The sequence below is a fragment of the Aspergillus foveolatus genome (genome assembly GCF_047715535.1).
Source record: "Aspergillus foveolatus strain CBS 279.81 unplaced genomic scaffold BDW70scaffold_39, whole genome shotgun sequence".
Taxonomy (NCBI): Eukaryota; Fungi; Ascomycota; class Eurotiomycetes; order Eurotiales; family Aspergillaceae; genus Aspergillus; species Aspergillus foveolatus.
In genome coordinates this window covers 40,938-58,147 of record NW_027396103.1, presented here as the reverse complement: position 1 = coordinate 58,147, position 17,210 = coordinate 40,938, and the positions used below count along the sequence as shown (strand labels likewise).

The 17,210-nt window shown below is 52.5% G+C and overlaps 8 protein-coding genes across 8 annotated transcripts; 3 read left to right on the top strand and 5 right to left on the bottom strand.

Annotated features, from left to right (window-relative positions):
• Positions 1-1,475: 1,475 nt before the first annotated feature.
• BDW70DRAFT_161676 (putative GABA permease) lies at positions 1,476-3,392 on the bottom strand (the record flags this gene model as incomplete). Its single annotated transcript, XM_073741012.1, has 8 exons — positions 1,476-1,939; positions 1,998-2,318; positions 2,375-2,746; positions 2,810-2,901; positions 2,951-3,005; positions 3,053-3,111; positions 3,164-3,234; positions 3,300-3,392. The coding sequence occupies 8 exons, from the start codon at positions 3,390-3,392 to the stop codon at positions 1,476-1,478; spliced, it is 1,527 nt and encodes a 508-aa protein (XP_073594195.1).
• Positions 3,393-4,225: 833 nt separating this feature from the next.
• On the top strand, positions 4,226-5,753 carry BDW70DRAFT_169369 (flavin monoamine oxidase family protein; the record flags this gene model as incomplete). The annotated part of the gene is made up of 2 exons (XM_073742664.1): positions 4,226-5,136; positions 5,186-5,753. 2 exons carry the CDS (start codon positions 4,226-4,228, stop codon positions 5,751-5,753), a joined length of 1,479 nt encoding a protein of 492 aa, XP_073594194.1.
• A 44-nt stretch (positions 5,754-5,797) lies between these two features.
• BDW70DRAFT_161674 (cytochrome P450) lies at positions 5,798-7,547 on the bottom strand (the record flags this gene model as incomplete). The annotated part of the gene is made up of 3 exons (XM_073741011.1): positions 5,798-7,054; positions 7,110-7,325; positions 7,413-7,547. The coding sequence occupies 3 exons, from the start codon at positions 7,545-7,547 to the stop codon at positions 5,798-5,800; spliced, it is 1,608 nt and encodes a 535-aa protein (XP_073594193.1).
• Positions 7,548-8,000: 453 nt separating this feature from the next.
• Positions 8,001-10,346, bottom strand: BDW70DRAFT_169368 (putative C2H2 transcription factor; the record flags this gene model as incomplete). The annotated part of the gene is made up of 5 exons (XM_073742663.1): positions 8,001-8,407; positions 8,472-8,767; positions 8,845-8,956; positions 9,069-9,251; positions 9,287-10,346. 5 exons carry the CDS (start codon positions 10,344-10,346, stop codon positions 8,001-8,003), a joined length of 2,058 nt encoding a protein of 685 aa, XP_073594192.1.
• Positions 10,347-11,256: 910 nt separating this feature from the next.
• Positions 11,257-12,470, top strand: BDW70DRAFT_151651 (NAD(P)-dependent alcohol dehydrogenase; the record flags this gene model as incomplete). The annotated part of the gene is made up of 2 exons (XM_073739318.1): positions 11,257-11,467; positions 11,518-12,470. 2 exons carry the CDS (start codon positions 11,257-11,259, stop codon positions 12,468-12,470), a joined length of 1,164 nt encoding a protein of 387 aa, XP_073594191.1.
• A 164-nt stretch (positions 12,471-12,634) lies between these two features.
• Positions 12,635-14,428, bottom strand: BDW70DRAFT_169365 (Zn(II)2Cys6 transcription factor; the record flags this gene model as incomplete). The annotated part of the gene is made up of 2 exons (XM_073742662.1): positions 12,635-13,573; positions 13,790-14,428. 2 exons carry the CDS (start codon positions 14,426-14,428, stop codon positions 12,635-12,637), a joined length of 1,578 nt encoding a protein of 525 aa, XP_073594190.1.
• Positions 14,429-14,698: 270 nt separating this feature from the next.
• On the top strand, positions 14,699-15,720 carry BDW70DRAFT_151649 (aromatic alcohol reductase; the record flags this gene model as incomplete). Its single annotated transcript, XM_073739317.1, has 3 exons — positions 14,699-14,734; positions 14,792-15,202; positions 15,256-15,720. The coding sequence occupies 3 exons, from the start codon at positions 14,699-14,701 to the stop codon at positions 15,718-15,720; spliced, it is 912 nt and encodes a 303-aa protein (XP_073594189.1).
• An 86-nt stretch (positions 15,721-15,806) lies between these two features.
• On the bottom strand, positions 15,807-16,850 carry BDW70DRAFT_161669 (SDR family NAD(P)-dependent oxidoreductase; the record flags this gene model as incomplete). The annotated part of the gene is made up of 3 exons (XM_073741010.1): positions 15,807-15,959; positions 16,030-16,376; positions 16,424-16,850. 3 exons carry the CDS (start codon positions 16,848-16,850, stop codon positions 15,807-15,809), a joined length of 927 nt encoding a protein of 308 aa, XP_073594188.1.
• Positions 16,851-17,210: the final 360 nt, after the last annotated feature.

The window sequence follows — 17,210 nt, the reverse complement described above, 5'->3', positions numbered from 1 at the left end:
ATTGAATATGCGAAAATGAGTCCTGAATCATCCACTGTTGCCTCTATAATTTAGCCAACGCCTGCGTCCGACACTTGACAGCAAGCCCATAACTATCGGACGAGAAGGTAATGGTTGTCCCCCTAGGAAAGAAGAATAGGTCGCCTGCATTTACTGTTGCCGTGTTGCCAGTTTCGTCGCGAAAATTGAACTCGCCTAGAGAACCATCAGCCTATGATTAGATATCTAGGGCATGAGTAACAACTAGTATAGATACCTTCAACCACAACACCAATCTCGTCATACTCGTACGCTGTGTGTGGATACAGGGCCCTTCTCCATACGGAACCAAGCGCCGACGATGGGGCTTGGTATGTTGGTGTCTTAAGTACCTAGCTGATCGGCTAGTGAAATGATGGTATTTAGCACTAGGTCAGGAGTTTGAGGGCCATAGGCGTACCAAAATAAACATCCGGGACACCAGGAAATATAGGGAGCTTGAAGCGCTCAGTTTTATCCCTGATCTGGAACGGCATCCTTACTGGGATGAACTTGAAAGAACGGGATAGTTGACAAGCTACCCTGCAGCTTTTATCAAGTGGCATTCCTAGAGACATGAGTTTGTTTGTTCAGCTGTGGAGTACAAGAGGAGGTACCTAGGTACCCATCTGCCAATCGCATATCACGTATACAAGATGGCTGCACTTTTTAGCCGAATTGGGATGCAGCTATGCTCGAGCAGTTCTAGCAATATCTCAAGGCAAGATCTGCATCCTGCGCGAGCAAAAAGAGAAGGAACTCATCCTGATATTCCGCAAAGTCAATGACGCATGTTTCCTAAATCCCTAGATACTAGCCAACTATTTCCGGGTCTAACGTGTGCGCAGTATAGATATGCGAGTGTTTTAGCACTGGGCTAGAGTAACCCTGCCTAAATCTATAGTGTCGATCCAATTCACCTACACCAGCAATGGTCAATCTGACTACCTGAAATACCTGATACAGTACCTCCTTCTTCTGGTTGGCATCACCTATCCCCTCTCTACAGCCGGCTGACTATACGCCGGCACCAGGAAATCTAACGTCATTGAAGAACCCCTCCAGGATAATCAACAGACGATGGAACAAAGAATGAGCGGTCATGTTATCATCGCGATGACAAGGTCAACAGAATTTCCAGCCGGCCGACTCGCACTCCTCCCACACAATTAGCTTAAGGGAGCAACGTTAGAAGAAGGAAGAGTCAATTCTTGGGATACGCACTGGGATTTCAACTTAAAGGCAACTCCCTTCAGTCAATTCGATCGTTGATAGCGTGAACAGACGCCTCTGTTGGCTTAGCCAAGAAATAGTATTCATGGTTCCTTCCACTATCACATCAATCCACTTCTCGGACTCCTCGTTTTCTGAGGTCCTTACAGCCGCCTGAATCTTACTTATAATCACTGGCTTTGAGTCGCAGCTAAAGATGAATGTAGAAAATAAAAACCGCACGTTCAGTTTGGAACCTCAATCCCCGGCCCGGTAAACTGCCTTCTCCCCACGCATACCCAAAACACCGCACTAAAAATCAACACTGCCCCAAAGATCAAAGAAGAGTAGTTCATGTTCTCTGCAGTTACCGGCTGGTAGGGCGGGAACACCATGAAAATGGTGGTGTAACTCAGGTACAGCATCGAGATAATGTTGGTCGGTATTCCAAGGGCGCCGAGTTGCCATGGGCCGTAGATGAGTGTACCTTTTGCAAGTAACAGACGACGCCACAGCATCAGTACTACTGGAACCAGATAGGAGACCTGTAAACCTAGGACAGCGAGTGATATTATTGCATTCAGCGCCGTTATCGAGCCAATGTTGACTGCACCCAGAAGAGCAAGGACACCGCTTGTGGCTACGATCGCTCTGACCGGCATCTGGGTGTCAGGTTGAACTTTGGCAAGATGATCATGAAAAGGAAGTGCTGCAGGAAATCCTGTCAGCTAAAAGGCATCCATCTGTTTGATGTGAGGGAACCTCACCCTTATCTCGCGCCAGCGACCATACCATCCTAGCAGCCGACGCAATTAACGCAATCGTAGCCAGCAGCGCAGTCACTATCACGACCATAGTCATCACGCTACTGGCCACTCGAGAGCCGGTGATGCTCCAAAAGATCTCGATGAACGGGTACCCTGTAGGACTGCTCAGGGCTGCGTCTATATCTCCCATGCAGAATAGAAGGGCAATCAAGAAGGCGAACCCCATGGCCCCATTCAGTAAAACCGAGCCTAGCATGCAGAATGGGACTTCAATAGCCGGGTACGCCATCTCTTCGCCGAGATGTATCGCGCCGTCGTACCCTGCTCAGTCCAGAGTCAGCCCCGTGCTACACGCCAGAGTTGCAGGATGACAATACCCGTTAGAACATAGCAACTGGAGAGCATTCCAATCGACCATGCTATCCCATCACTCGACCAACCGGAGCTATTCAGGAAGGTAGTGAAGACAAACTCGGCAGAATGCTTGTCAGGAGAACAAACCCACAAGACCGTAAAGATGGCGACAAAAGCACAGACATGAATCAGCAGAGACATGCGCTCCACCAGGGACAAAAGACGGTTACCCCAGATATTGATCGCTGTTGCAAGCGCAACGAGAGCCCAATATATAAGGGTCCCATGCCATCGTTCCATGCCGTAGCTCTCGTGGTTAAGAACTATGACCCCCTGGAGCATTGTCGCCGCAAAGAATGGGGCACTCGCTGCGTACGAAATCCAGCCGAACGTGCCTGTGAAGATAGCATTTGTTCTCAGCGAAGGATCTTGACTGCGCAGGATGGGGCTTAGCATACCTACCCAGCCAACAATCCAGCTTAGAGCGTCTCGGAATCTCTGCGGCACCAGAATGGCAGTGAAATGGTATTGACCCCCGGCAGTCGGATACCTGCTTCATCAGATCTTGTCAATCACAATGATTTGGCCCGACACCTTACATTGAGGCCAGCTCAGCTAGCGATGCAGCAGTTGCTAAAGCCCCTACTACCGCCACTTTACCAGTCAGCGGGCTGTCTGAGACGATCGTAGAAAGAACCTACGTAGATATCCGTAGACTAATGATACCGGTCCTCCACTAACCAATGCCGACACCATTGTACTGTCACAGGGTCAGAAAGGTGGATATCATCAGCTAAGGACGCTCTGTGTACCTGGAGAGCGCTTCCCATGTCGCCATGAGAACGACGGTCATGGAAAGAATCGTGAGACGAGAAAACCCTTTCTGCACCAGAAACGGACTCAGCCGGCCGTCAAAGACGACGATAATGTCCAACACTGGTGATTTACCTTTAACTCGAACATCTCACCCTCACAGGGGCTCTTGCTCCGCTCCATCTCGACGGGCAGTATTCCGAGACCTTTTACGGTGTCGAGATCCATTATGAGAGAGCTCGAGTCTGTGCAATGGTGGTGAGGAACTGTGCTTGTCCAGACTATAAAGGAAAGTTTGCGTGGCTTTATGCTGCTGCGTAGCTACATCCACCGGGCTTTCCGATAGCAGGAGATTTTGTTCCTTATCTCTGCCCAACTTTGACGGGCTGAGGAGGGACGAATCAAGAATCTAGGTGAACAACTAGCTGCGATAAGGCTAGGGTGCGGTTCGAAAGTAGACGTGCTTTGGTACTAGCACGAGTAAACATATATTCATGCATCAGGAGTAGTAGCCATTTGACCGGGTTGGTCCGCAATAAATAGCTGTGCATGATGCCGGACTTGTACTTTAATCCTGAAGGTTAGAAGCCATTGGTAGATATGATGTTAATACTAAACATTGGATGCCATTTATTTGAGATATAGTGAGCCCAACTACCTAGGAAGGCGAGGAAACCGCTATCGCACCACAAGTGCACGAAATGCGGAGACTGCGCGCAATCAATATTCCGCCGATAGGGACTTTTTTATGCCTTAAGGGGCTTCAGAACGCATGCTGCGTCTGGTGTCGTATACTGAGGCCCGTCCTGATATGGCAAAAAAGTGCGTTGAGGGCAGTGATGCGATTGGTCTAATCAGATGCCCCAATCTCCATTGCCCAATCGAAGAAGCGCAGCGATCTTTATCAGTACTTGGCCTCGCCTTTCGGAATACTACACGATTTCCGAGGTCGCTCATGCCAGATTGGTTTGCAGGTATAAAAACCATGAGCGAGATTCCGAGGCCCTGATAGAACGCTACTAGCTTGTAGTCTTAGCAATTCCGTACCTAATAACAGCACAATGCCGCGCACAAAGGAAGGCTACCTGTGGACTCCGACCGGCACGACTGAGGGCCTGATCACCGACGCCGTGCAGAAGAGCACTCCGGAGTTAAGGCTCAAGGATCAATACGACGTTATCGTCATCGGTGCCGGGTTTGCGGGTCTCATAGCCGCCCGTGACCTCTCCCAAAAGCACAACTTGAACGTGCTTCTCATCGAAGCCCGAGATCGGATTGGCGGCCGTACCTGGACAGCCAAGGTCCTTGACGAGGAGATCGAGATGGGAGGGACCTGGGTGCATTGGGAGCAGCCTCATCTTTACGCGGAGCTTCATCGGTACGGTCTGCACCGCAATCTCAAGACATCCGCAGGGACGATTTCGCCGGAAAGGCAGGCTTTCACATCCAGATCTGGGAGAATCGAAGAGCTGCCAATGCCAGGATCTGGTGATGTGTTAGAAATGGTTGCACAAAAGGTCTTTTCCATCGATGGGCTGGATAGCAGGGCTCTCATGCCGTTCCCGCACGACCCCCTACGTGAGCCTGCCCACTGGAAGCGATATGATCATCTCACCGTGAGAGACCGTCTGGACGATTTGACAGAGCTACCACAGTGGAACAAAGAGCTATTCGAGTCTAATGTCAATACGTTCGGCAGTGCGCCGGGGCAGCACACCGGGTTTGTGGAGGCCCTGCGCTGGTATGCGCTTGGCGGCCATAGCATGAGTGCAATGTTTGAGAAGGCTGGCGTCTATAAACTTGGAAATGGAGGTATGACATCATTTGCAACAGCGATCTTGGACGAATACAGAGGGGAAAGGCTCTTCAACACCGCTGTGTCTGAAATCGATAACCTACGGAACGGTGCCCAGATCACAACCAGGAGTGGACAGATTTTCACTGCGAAAGCTATTGTATCAACCGTTCCATTGTACGCCTTGACTTTTTGTCTTGATATGTAACTACGCTGACTCCGTCAGGAACTGCCTTGCCGATATTAGATTCAACTCCCCGGTCTCTACCCTCCGACAAGCTGCAATAGCACAAGGCCATATCAACAAAGGCGCAAAGATCCACTTCAAACTCCGCGAGACCCTGCCAGGCTGGTTCTGGACGAGCAGTGACTCCTCCCACTCCAGCTTCGTCTTCGCTTTCTCGGACCATAATGGAACTCAGCCGTCGGGCCCCTCAGGCACATGGTGCATCGGATTCGGGTTCAACGGCAAGCTGAATAACAAGAAGGATGCAAAGCACATTATCAGCGAGTTCAAGAAGAACATTAATCCGGGTGTTTCCGTTGAGGCATATGCGACGCACGACTGGATGAACGACCCCTATGCCAAAGGTGTCTGGGCTTGCTGGGGGCCAAACAGTGCGAGCAGGTACCTGGCCGAGTTGCAGCAGAGTCATGGAAGAGTAGTCTTTGCAAGTGCAGACTGGGCAGATGGGTGGAGGGGGTTCGTGGACGGAGCCATAGAGCAGGGCCAAGCTGCCGTTGGTAAGGCGTTGAAGATACTGAGGGGAGATGGGCATGTGGCTAGGTTATAGTAATTGATGGTATATTGCATAACTATCCATGGAAAAGTACCACTTCAAATCTTGATATCAACAGGGGCGACTACCCACTGCTTCGTCTCCGGATCCAGTTCCTTCTCAGCCTGCCTCCACTCGTTCCTCACTATCTCTGCCCTCTTTTCGTCCCGAGGTGTGATAGTTGCAGGGAACTCCTCTGGCATACAGACAAATCCCTGTGTCAAGCGTTCCTGGTCTGGAATAATATCCTTGCCACTTGCATCCTTCTTCAGCGAAATGTCAAACGCCCACAAAATCCTACTCATCCCCAAGAACAGACTGCGCTCCGCAACGTGGATGCCTGGACAGATCCTGCGTCCGGCGCCAAAGGTGAAAGCGTCGCGCTTGGAGGCATCTGGGTTAGCTGCTGCGTCACCGAGGCTCTGTGTGTCGTCTTTATACCGCTCGGGGTTGAACTGACGCGGGTTGGAATGTCGCTTCTCGTCGTGGTGGATGGCCCAGACATTGTTCATGACACCGGCACCCTTGGGGATGAAGTAGCCCATGTAACTGTCATCCTGAGTGACGGCATGAGGAACGGCTCCGAGGATAGTGGTTGGCATCCAGCGAAGGGTCTCCTTCATGCAGCTGCGAATGTACTGGAGGTCGGCGAGGTCATCCATGACAGGCAATCGGTCCGGACCGATAACACGGTCAATCTCAGCCTGGGCTTTGCGCTGGATCTCAGGATACAGTAGCATCGCCTGGACGAATGCGTAAAGCGTGCTGGAAGTTGTATCCGAGCCCGCCTCCAGCAGCGTACCAGATATGTAGGCCGCCTGGTCATCTGAAAACCCTTCCTTCTTTTGTACCTCGTACATGCCCTGACAGAAACAGGGTTTGATGTTCTTTGCTTCTATCTCTTCCTTTGCCTTCATCCAGTGCCCCTTGTACAGGCCCATCTCGTGCTTATGCAACTCCTTTGCCTTGCGCTTCGTCGGCACCAGAAAATCGGGTAGCTTTTGCAGCAAGGGAAAAAAGTCCAAGAAGGCGGCCGCACCGGCCTGGTTGATCTCCGCAAACTCGGAGAAGCCGTCGAAGAGCTGCTTCATCTTGGGGTCTTCATAGGTTGGAGTCCGCCACCCGAAGACCATGGTCGTCGTCAGCGCATTGGAGTACCGTCGGATATGCTTGAGGAAGTCATCCGGCTCAACGAGGAATTGGTAGAGCATCTGCTTATTCTCGAGCATTTGATAAGGGAGGTAGTTGCGGCTTGTCGAGACATTAAGGAGCCCGTGGACCATTTTGCGCATGATTCGCCAGGTTGGCCCATAGCCCTGAAATCACCTTGTTAGCAGGATCTAAATGCAAAGTGATGAATTGAGACAATACCATCATAAGCATCCGCAGGCCGCCACTACACAGCTGCTGCCCAGTATACATCTCCTGTCTGTGCGAGTAGATTCCGCTCCGTCGGTCGAGGAGCTCTTTTACTGCCTCATCGCTGGAGAGGACGATCAGGCATTGTGTGCCAAGCATAAGACTATATATCGGTCCGTATTCCTTGGCCCATTTTGCGAATTGTAAATGGGCGTCGCGGGAGGGCATCTGTTCGCAGTGCTTGTTAGCGAGCAAGCCCATATGATCTGACCGGGCATGCTATATATGCCACGTAGCTAAATGAGGTTATCAAACCTGATGGATGTTACCCAGCAGAGGGAGCGTTGGAGGGCCCGGGGGGTAGTTTTTGGGTCGGCGGCCGATGAGAGAGAGCCGGAAGATGAGAGCCAGGAGACCGGCGATAGCCAGAATGGGAGTCAATGGGAGCATCGTGAGAGCCGCATGTATCGAGCAAAGGAGTATAGAAAAGAGAGATGAATATATGAACTCCTGAGGTGGGAATGGTTGGAGGGCGATTGATTGCAGGCACAAGACCAGACGCCAGACCGGGATATTGTTTCAATATTTATGTCCATGGGTCTCCCCCATTGTTACCAGGGCCCTGGTAGCTTGGACCTACCAGGCACATCGGATCGACGAACGAAAGCGTTTAGGCTGTAGTCGGAGATGGGGGTGGGAGCGGATGGGAGTGGTGCGGCAGCGGAGCGGAGGTGGGAGGGTGAGAGGATCAACACTGATCATGGCCAATCCGTGACACAATATTGCATATGAGATGAAGACAGAAGTATAAGTTGCAAGGATTGTGAGCTCACTGGCCGGGCCCGGCGTGTGATTATTGCAATGTGAGTCGATTGATATAGCCGACTTGTATACAAGAATGGCTCATCCCGCAAGCCTGAAATCGGACAAACTGAGGATCAAATCGTTAACCTGCCGCATACTCGTCTGGTCGTACTTGTTCAAGAACGAGTCCAAGGGCCCGTCTTCAGACCGCTCCAACCCCTGTGCCGCAGCTTCCCCTGCCGCGTTTCGTGGAGTGAGTTTGTCTGTCATGAGATTCGCCAGCAGCCAGTATTCCGGACAGTAGCTGAAGAAACCAACGCGCTTCCACATCTGGTCTGGCCGGATATGATTGTGGTCTACCGTGACGTGAGGAGACATCCCCGGCACAAGGGCGGCTGTGAATTGCTGCCAGACGGCTTTCCAGTTGCTCAAAGCATTGTGAATAGGCGAGGAGAGTTGCAAGGAACCCCATGAATTCCGGTACTGAAAGATCAGAGAATGAATAGCTGCGGCAGATCAGTTTAGGTCAACGGGATTCGTGATAAGTGTAGCAGAACGGTGGGCTCATACCCGATGTCAGAGCGAACAAGTTCAATGGTCCTAACGCCGCAAGGCCGTCACGGACAGTCACCTCTAGATTTTCTCTGCAGAGGGTCTGAAAGGCACTACAAAGAGACACTTTCCAGTAGAGGCTCTCCGACGGCAGGAAAAGATGGATCTTCTCGTAGCACTCGTCTGCATTCATTGCTTGGAAGCACGCCTCTGGAACGGCAGTGTGGATCTTCATTTCTTTAATCACCATCCGCGGTGGGAGATTGTTGAAGATGGTGAAGGCCGTGTCGAGCAGAAATGTCCATGTCAGAACCCTAACAAGGTAGGTTAGTTGGCGTAAGGGATAGGGATGTATAGATCGATAAAGTGGGAAACGACTGGGCTTGCGCACCTCATGAACTCCTCTCGAACAGCAAACTCTCGCCAGTCGAATTCAGATCTGGTCTGTTGGCTATAGTTCAAGTGCCTTGCCATCGGAATCCCAATATCTCTAGCCGTCTGCTCTAATGTCAGTCATGCTATCCCTTCCCCCCCCCTTATACAGTCCTTATACAGTTCTCGGGGGGCTTACTGAGACGAGCGTCGCGAACCGGTTGCGACGCACTCTACGCTTACTCGCGTCGTTGCCCTCCCATGTCTGGTACAGGCAGACCATGTACGCAGCCTGGAGCGCCTGTATCTTGTTTCGATGCGCAGATATCTTCGCTGACGAGAAAAATGACAAGTCGCTGTTGAAGTCTTCGTCGATAAAGACCAGCTCCTCGACGCAGTTGAACCACATTCGGGCATTTTCGTTGTCTGACGGGTCAGGGGAAACGCATGCTCCTATACACCTTCAGCAACGCCCTTAATAATTGGGGAAAAGGTCGGGGAGGGGAAGGCTGGCTCACCGATGAGTGCCATCGTGGCCAGTACGGCCGGTTTCGCGTCCACAGGGTCAAAACTCGGCCGATGGACGATATTCACATGTGGATGCCATATCGCCCAGTATGACTGCAGATATTTCCGCAAGTTCGATGGCGAGAAGAACTGCAGGCACATCTGCTCTAAGACCGGCGACCAGTCGAGCGTCACTGCGCTGTTGCGCGGCTTGATCATGACCACCTCTTTCACCAGCAGCAGGATCTGGTGGGTCTTGAGCGAGAGGGAGTCGTCCAGCCAGGTCCACGAATCTTCCTGTGACCAAGAGAGCATCTGCTCTCGCTGGTATCTGGTCCCGCAGTCGAAACTGTCCACAAAACCAGTATTGCTGGTGAATCGATCAAGGAAACGCAGCGAGGGAGCATAGCTGGCTTCCATGGGCGGCGTTCGCAGAGTCTCGCTCTCGGTCGTCATGGTGAGAAAGTCCTGCCAGCTGAGGCTGGAGTAATCGAGTCCCTCTGGGAAGAAGGGAGTGTCTGAGGGATTGGGCATAAAGGCACCGAGCTGCATGTCAGGGTCGGGCAAGGGCATCTGGAGGGTCGTTGTGGACAAGACATCGACCTCGAAACTGCCCATCTCCGAGCCCATATCGAGCGCATCACTATGAATCAGTGATTGCGAATCGTCCGGTTCCTTTCGGTGGACAACAGCACCGTCCGAATAGGAGCAGTGCACCCCCTGGCTGAAGCACCGCTGGCACGGGTGCGCTGAATTGCAAGCTTTCTTCAGCCGAACGCACCTGGTACAGGACCTTTTCCGTCCGGTCGTCTGGCTCACATCTGAGACTCTGCCAGGACACGTCCGCAGGTGTCGCTTGAGCACGTCGGTTCGCTGGAAGCTGCTGTCGCAGCTGGCGCAGCGGTGTGGCCGGTCTGCGGTATGCGTGCCGTTGTGGCGCTGGAGATGCTCTCTGCGTCTATACCGCTTTAAACAGATCCGGCATTGATACTGTCCAGGGGCCATTTTGTCCATTTGGTCCATTGCGCTAGATCTCGTGTGTTCAGGTCATGAGATGGTCCGTTTGTGGTGGTTGAGATCTGGGGAAAGTGAGTGATGGCATCACCAACGCGCCGCGCCGGGCAAGTCTGGAGAAGCAGCACAGCACGGGGGTGCGGGGTACTGAGCTCAGGGCTGGGGTCTGGTCTGGCGAATGAGATTGAGCGCAGAGCAAGAGATTTTCAAGTCTCGTTCCAATAAAAAGAGTTGGTACTGGCCTACCATTTGGCCACTCGCGGCGTCCGTTATACTCCACTTCACTTCCTCTCTGGGACTCGCGGGTTCTTCTACGCAGCCATTCTATGAACTGAATCACTGTAGAAATTGGTACTCGGGCAATCACGAAAAATACCTGGCAATCAGGTACATATAGAGACAGAAAATAGGCTCTGGGGAGAAGTTGTAGAGCAATTTGACCCTATCGATCACGTCGCCTTCAAAAGGGCTACCCTAGGATAATCATTTGTATTTCTCTCCAATTATCATTCCTTTGATAATTGAGAGAACTGGCATCTATAATATTTTTTGGACCTTTTCCTCTGCTTTCCCAGCGCAAGTTCGATCTTCTGATTAGGGTTGGGCACACACAAGGCAGGCGAGAACCACAACATGGAAGGTTCTGAGCTAGGGAAACCAGGAATGCGATATCGACTCACAATTAAGCATTCAATGACTTTACCGAGGATACTTTCCGATTTTCTGTAAACCTATTGGGAGGCGAAGCGATTATCCCACTCCATCTCCGCCGGTCTCCCACCCCCACTATACTCCACCGTTCCTCGGCGCTCCAGCCTCTGCCCACACATCCCGACTCTCTATCTCTATACCCTTGACCAAGCCCAGGGCTGGAACGCTGCTCATCTTGGTTATAGAACACTACCGCATCATGGCTGCCGAAACGTCACCGCGAGCGCTGGTCTCGTATGGCCCACACAAATCGGGCGGGTGGAAGCTGAAGAATGTCGCGCTCCGTCCGCTGCGCGAAAAGGAACTCCTCGTCGAGATGGTCGCATCAGGAATCTGCCAGACGGATCTCCATTTCGCGGGGATGGAGGCCGGGTTTGGAGTGCATTACCCCAGGGTAATGGGTCATGAAGGTACTGGATTGCCCCGCTGGTCTTCCGCCGTTCTGCTCACCTATCTACAGGCGCCGGATACGTGCGGGCTGTTGGACCGGATACAACGGTCGCCAGAGTTGGCGATCCAGTCATCCTGTCCTTCTCGGCCTGCAAGGCCTGCGAGCCTTGCAACGGCGGCCATCCGGCCCATTGCTTTAACTTCAACGCTATCAACTTTGAAGCCGTCACGGAAGACTACGTCTTTCGCGACGCCTCTTCGCCAGAGCCTGCTTCCGGCGCTGATATCTACGGCAGATTCTTCGGGCAATCCAGCTTTGCCAGCCTGTCGATCGTCCAGCAAGATTCGATTGTCAATGTCGCCGGGGTGGTTAAGAGCCGACAGGATCTGGCATTGCTATCCCCGTTGGGCTGTGGGATCCAAACGGGCAGCGGCGCTATTATCAATGCGGCTGGTGCAGGTCCTGCGGACCGCGTTGCTATCATGGGCCTGGGGGGTGTTGGGTTGAGCGCGGTCATGGGCGCGAAGATTGCCGGATGTACGCAGATTATCGGCATTGACCGGCACGGATCGAGGCTCGAGCTGGCAAAGGAACTGGGTGCTACCCACGTCGTTCAGGTCGCCGAGGGAATGTCCCTAGACGAGGTAGCCACCGCTGTGAAAGCGATCACCGGTGGCCTGGGCTCGAATATCACCCTCGACACAACCGGCGTGCCTGCCTTGATCGCAGAGGGGGTCAAGATGACGGCATTCAAGGGCAAGATCCTGCAGGTTGGGACAGCCCCCGAGACAGCCACGCTGTCAATTCCTATTCACGAGTTCATGGTGTCTGGGAAACAGTTCATTGGAGTCGTAGAGGGCGATGTCGTACCGCAGGAGTATCTTCCAAAGTTGCTCAAATGGGTCAACGAGGGTAAACTGCCCCTGGATCGGATCGTCAAATTCTACCAGGCCGAGGCCTTTGAGACGGCTATCCGTGATATGCAGTCCGGGGAGACGGTTAAGCCGGTTATTCTATGGTAAGGGGCAGCGCTGGCTTTGGTGGACTCGGTGATTAGGTATAGAATCAAATGTCCCGACTAGTCCTTATCGAAGCAGCCATTACAGATCCATTTTCTGCATCTTTAAGCGATCGCAGAGGTATAGAGGGCGGGCGTCTAGCCAATGTTGAGATAATCAATCTGGTCTCAAGTAGTGTATGGCCCTAACCATCTTTCAAGCACCTCAGACCACAGGTCTTGAATTGCCTTCCAACGCCCGTCTCGCTGGAAACTCTGTTCTTTTTTCCAGTGTGAGTAGACTCTGTTAGCTAATTCCCAATGCTCCTCCTCCTCTCGAGGAGGGTCTGCCCAAAAATGCTGAAGTAGGTGGGCGAGACCGTCCCATTCAATGTACGTCTGAAATAGCCACAGCCACTGCTTGCCCTCTGCGTAACCCCGTAGTGCCTCGGCATCCTGCAGAATCTGAGCCCAGCTTCTGGCTGAACATGCACTAGCTCGTCCTTTCGAGACGGTGTTCTCAGCCTCCGAGCCTGCCGCTGCCACAAGCCGGAGCTTAGCGAGGATAAGCCTGATAGACTGCACGATCACCCTATCCAGCGGAACACTCTCATCACAATACTCCAAATACTGCTTCTCAATCCTCTCCTGAAAGAGTTCTATTGCGTGGCGCGCCTCATTCGACGATAATCCGGCGTACGAATTGTCTGCGCGGAACCTCTCCGAAAACACCATCTGCCGCGCAAAGTAACTTCCTTCGAAGCGCACCAGACTAAACAGCATTTCCGTTCGACCCTGCCCACGCGGCGGCCTAGTCATGGCGGGATGCAGGGTTGTATCTGCCACGTTAGACGGTAGACGGGTGTTGAATGAAGATTCCAGTATGCACGGCTCTGAACCCCTATCCTCTGCGACTCGGATATCTAGAGTAAAGAGCTGCCACCACAACCGACGGCGTATTTCAACCTCAAATTGTGGGTATCCCTGCGCTTCACCGTCCTGGTTGAGACCCATTTTGAGGGCCATTCCAATGGCGAGGCCGACGAGAGCGTAGACGTCGGGCCCGTCTGGGTCGTTCCGGCCGGTTATCTGTCTGTTAGTGATAGTCAGGATCGGGCTCTTGTGGTTCTTACAAGATGTATAGTGAACGCCTGTAATACAGTCATATCTGTCGAGTTCAACAGGTTTAGTCGCGAGAGCATGTTTTCAATTGCGGTTCGGTATCTGAACAGCATAGACTACGTTAGCAATAACCCGGGGGTTATCCTAGCGGCGGCTTGATAGGGCCCAAGTATACCGTCTTAGCAAGATTTCTCGATCTTCCTGGATCTCAGATTTACAGACCGACGGGGCCATGGCTGCCACAGTCGCATAGTAAATCGCAAACAACAGGCACTCCGATGCTAGGTCCAGCTTGTCGCGACCCTGAATTGCCTGAAAGACCAACGTCTGCACAGTCGGTGTGTGGAATATTTTTAGTACGGGGTCTACGATCTCCAGGTATCTCTGCCAAAGGGCCGCGATTGTGCTTGGTGTTGGGCGAGATAGGCCGAGATCGACAGCAGCCTGGGGCCGCAGGAGCATTGATGACCGAGTGCCAGCAGTAGCAGCTGGAGGGGAGCTTGGCGGATCGTGCATCGCTCCCTCTCCCTGTATCCTGGGTACCCTGGCTTCACTGTATTCGGTGTCCTGAGATCGATTGTTGCCTCCATATCGTGCTGACGGCTTCGAGCCAGGCTCCGATCGCGACAGCGACGGCTCCTCGACCTCAGCCAGGCGCTTTTCAAGAGCCACAATCTTAGACTCGAGTGATGCGACACGGCTAAGTGCATCGTGATCTTCACCAGCACGGCGCAACGCAGGATATTTGCAATTGATCCTGACCTTGACGCAATAGGAGCATGGGTGTGATCGATCGCACTTGATCTTGCGGCGGCGGCATTCGAAGCACGAGCGACCGGGGGCGATTTCTCGACGCGGCATCTCAGCACAAGGATGATTTATTCTTAATAACGGTATTGCTCATGATGAGTTGAAGGACGGAGAAAGCGGAGCAGGACTGAGCCGTCGGCGTAGTGAGAATGAGCCAAAGGATTCTGTCTTGATTGGCTGGAGCGGAGAATGCGGAGGAGGATCGATGATGAAGCAAAGGATATTGATCAGCAAGATTTCTATAGCGAGAGATATATAAGAGCCCTTTCTTCATGGTAGAGACATCATATCATCCCAATCTTCCAGTTCAATCAGAACAGCATGTCTTCCCCTTTGAAGAATATCACTCTTGTCGGGGCAAGTACTATCCCCCTCCAACCCCTACTCTTCATGTCCATAACAATGCAACCACAGGCCAGCGGATCTGTCGGCCAGATCCTTCTGACAGCCCTCTTGAAGGCATCCGACTTTAATATCACGGTCCTCGCCCGTTCCTCCAGCACCGCAAGTTTCCCCGCCAGTGTCACAGTCCGCAAATCCGACTTCTCGCTCGCTGACCTGCGCGGAGCACTAACCGGTCAAGATGCGGTGATTTCTGCCGTCGGCGCGACAGCGTTTGCTGAGCAGAAGAAGCTCATTGATGCTGCTGTTGCTGCTGGGGTGTCTAGGTTCATTCCCTCTGAGTTCTCTGCTGAGAGTCAAAACGATACGGTGCTTGCGCTGCTTCCGCTGTTCGGGCAGAAGAAGGAGGTGATTGATTACTTGAAGACAAAGGAGAGACATCTCAGTTGGACGGGCATCGCATGTTCCGGGTTGTTTGACTGGGTTGATTCCCCCATTATACAGAGTGGAGATATGTTTCTGACATTAGGGTGTAGGGAATCGCAAATGACTTCCTAGGCTACGACATTGGCTCTCGCACCGCGACAATCTGGGATGATGGCAACAAGAAGTTCACCTTCACGAATCAGGCGCAGCTCGGACGCGCTCTGGTCTCTGCCCTCAGAAGTCCCGGGGCTACGGCCAATCGGTATCTATACATCGCTTCGGTTGAAACCTCGCAGAATGAGATTCTCGCTGCCCTGGAGAGAGCGACAGAGTCTTCCTGGATGGTTCAGCGTACGACCACCAATGCGGAAGTTAATGATGCCACTGCGAAGCTCCAAGAGGGTGATTTTAGTGGTGCCTTGACCCTTGTGAGAGCCACGGTGTACGGTAATATCCCGGGATTGAAAAGCAACTACGCAAAGGACAGGGATTTGGCAAATGGGCTGTTGGGATTGGAGGAGGAGAGTGTTGAAGGGACGATTCAGAGGGTCGTTGGCGATGCTAATAAGCAGTGAAGTTGTGGTTGTTATGTGTCTAGTATGGAGAAGTCTCCGCTTAAGAAGAATTATACCATCCAGCGGGCCTCGTCTCCTGATAACCATTAGATCTTTGACCCCTTGGGAAGATTATATCCCCCGCTACTCGAAATAATCCTAAACGCATTCTGGAAGAAAACATGGATCTCATTGCCCAACCATTGCGGCATAACCGTACTCCGGCTTGCCTCCATCTCTCTGCGGTGCGGACCAGCAACCTTGACGCGGCCAACATTAGCTTTCACCATCACAAGAGGATGGAGAACGTAGGGTATAGGCCCAGCATACCAAAGTGCAGCTCCCGCTCTCCCCCTCCACCGAGCTCAATGCAATCGCCATCCCCACGTCCTCCGTTGTGTTTGGCTTCAGCCCACCTGCCTGCCATCGCGCTCCTGCCTTGGCTGTGATATTCGTGTATGTAAAGAAGGGTGCAACGGCAGTGACGGTGACACCGTTTTTGCTGGCTGCGATATGCGAGCTTCGTAGCAGTCCGATGATTGCATGTTTCGAGGAGACGTATGCTGACACGCCTGTCCCGCCAAAATAGCCAGATGTAGAGGCGACCAGGACAATCGACTTGCATCCGGCCGGCCTGTCGGGGGAGCATTTCATATAGTGGATTGCTAGACGTAGCGCTGTAGTGCCGTAAGTATGTAGACCCTGGGTCCTCATGGACGCTTACTATTTAGGGTCCCCTTAATATTCACGTCAATGACGTGAAAGGCGCCGGTAGACTCGAGCAGGTTACCGTTTTCATCAGTACTTTCGATATCGAGGGTGTCAGTCTTTTCCATGATACCTGCATTCGCGACAACGGTGTCGATGGACCCAAATCTTCGTTTCGTCTCACAGAAGAGACCCAACACCTGTTCCCAGTTCAGGATATCGACAGGATAGAAGAGCGCCTTCTCCGGATATGGCAAGCTGGCAATTAACTTCTGAGCAACTTCGTTGGAACTGGAGACGTCGGCAATGACGACATTTGCGCCGTGCAGGTTGAAGACCTTTACAGTGGCGGCTCCGATCCCTCTCGCGCCTCCAGTGACTATGACGGTTTTTCCATTCAATTCTGCCAGATTTTTGGTAGGTTGGGGATTGAATGAACTCATTGTTCAGTCCTTCTGATTGTTGATTAATACGTCGGGAGAGAACAGGGGAGTTGGACGGCGGCGTTGTCGTAGTCTAAGGGTGATATACCTGAGTCCGAGAGTGCCGTTGTTCATTTACTGGTTAATATGGCTAGGACTTGCTGCTCACCAGAGGCTTCGGTTAGAAAGGAATCTCTACTCGCGCGGTGGGCTGTTGGATTCCAGCCGGAGACTGGGCTTCTCTCCGAATCGACCCCGCACAGTCTCATGCATAATAGACATGGCTGGTCACTGTGAATGGCCGGCTCACACTTGGAGCAGGGTGTGGAGTCCGTGCATACCGATTATGTGGTCTCAATATGCACTATCAATGAGAAGTGC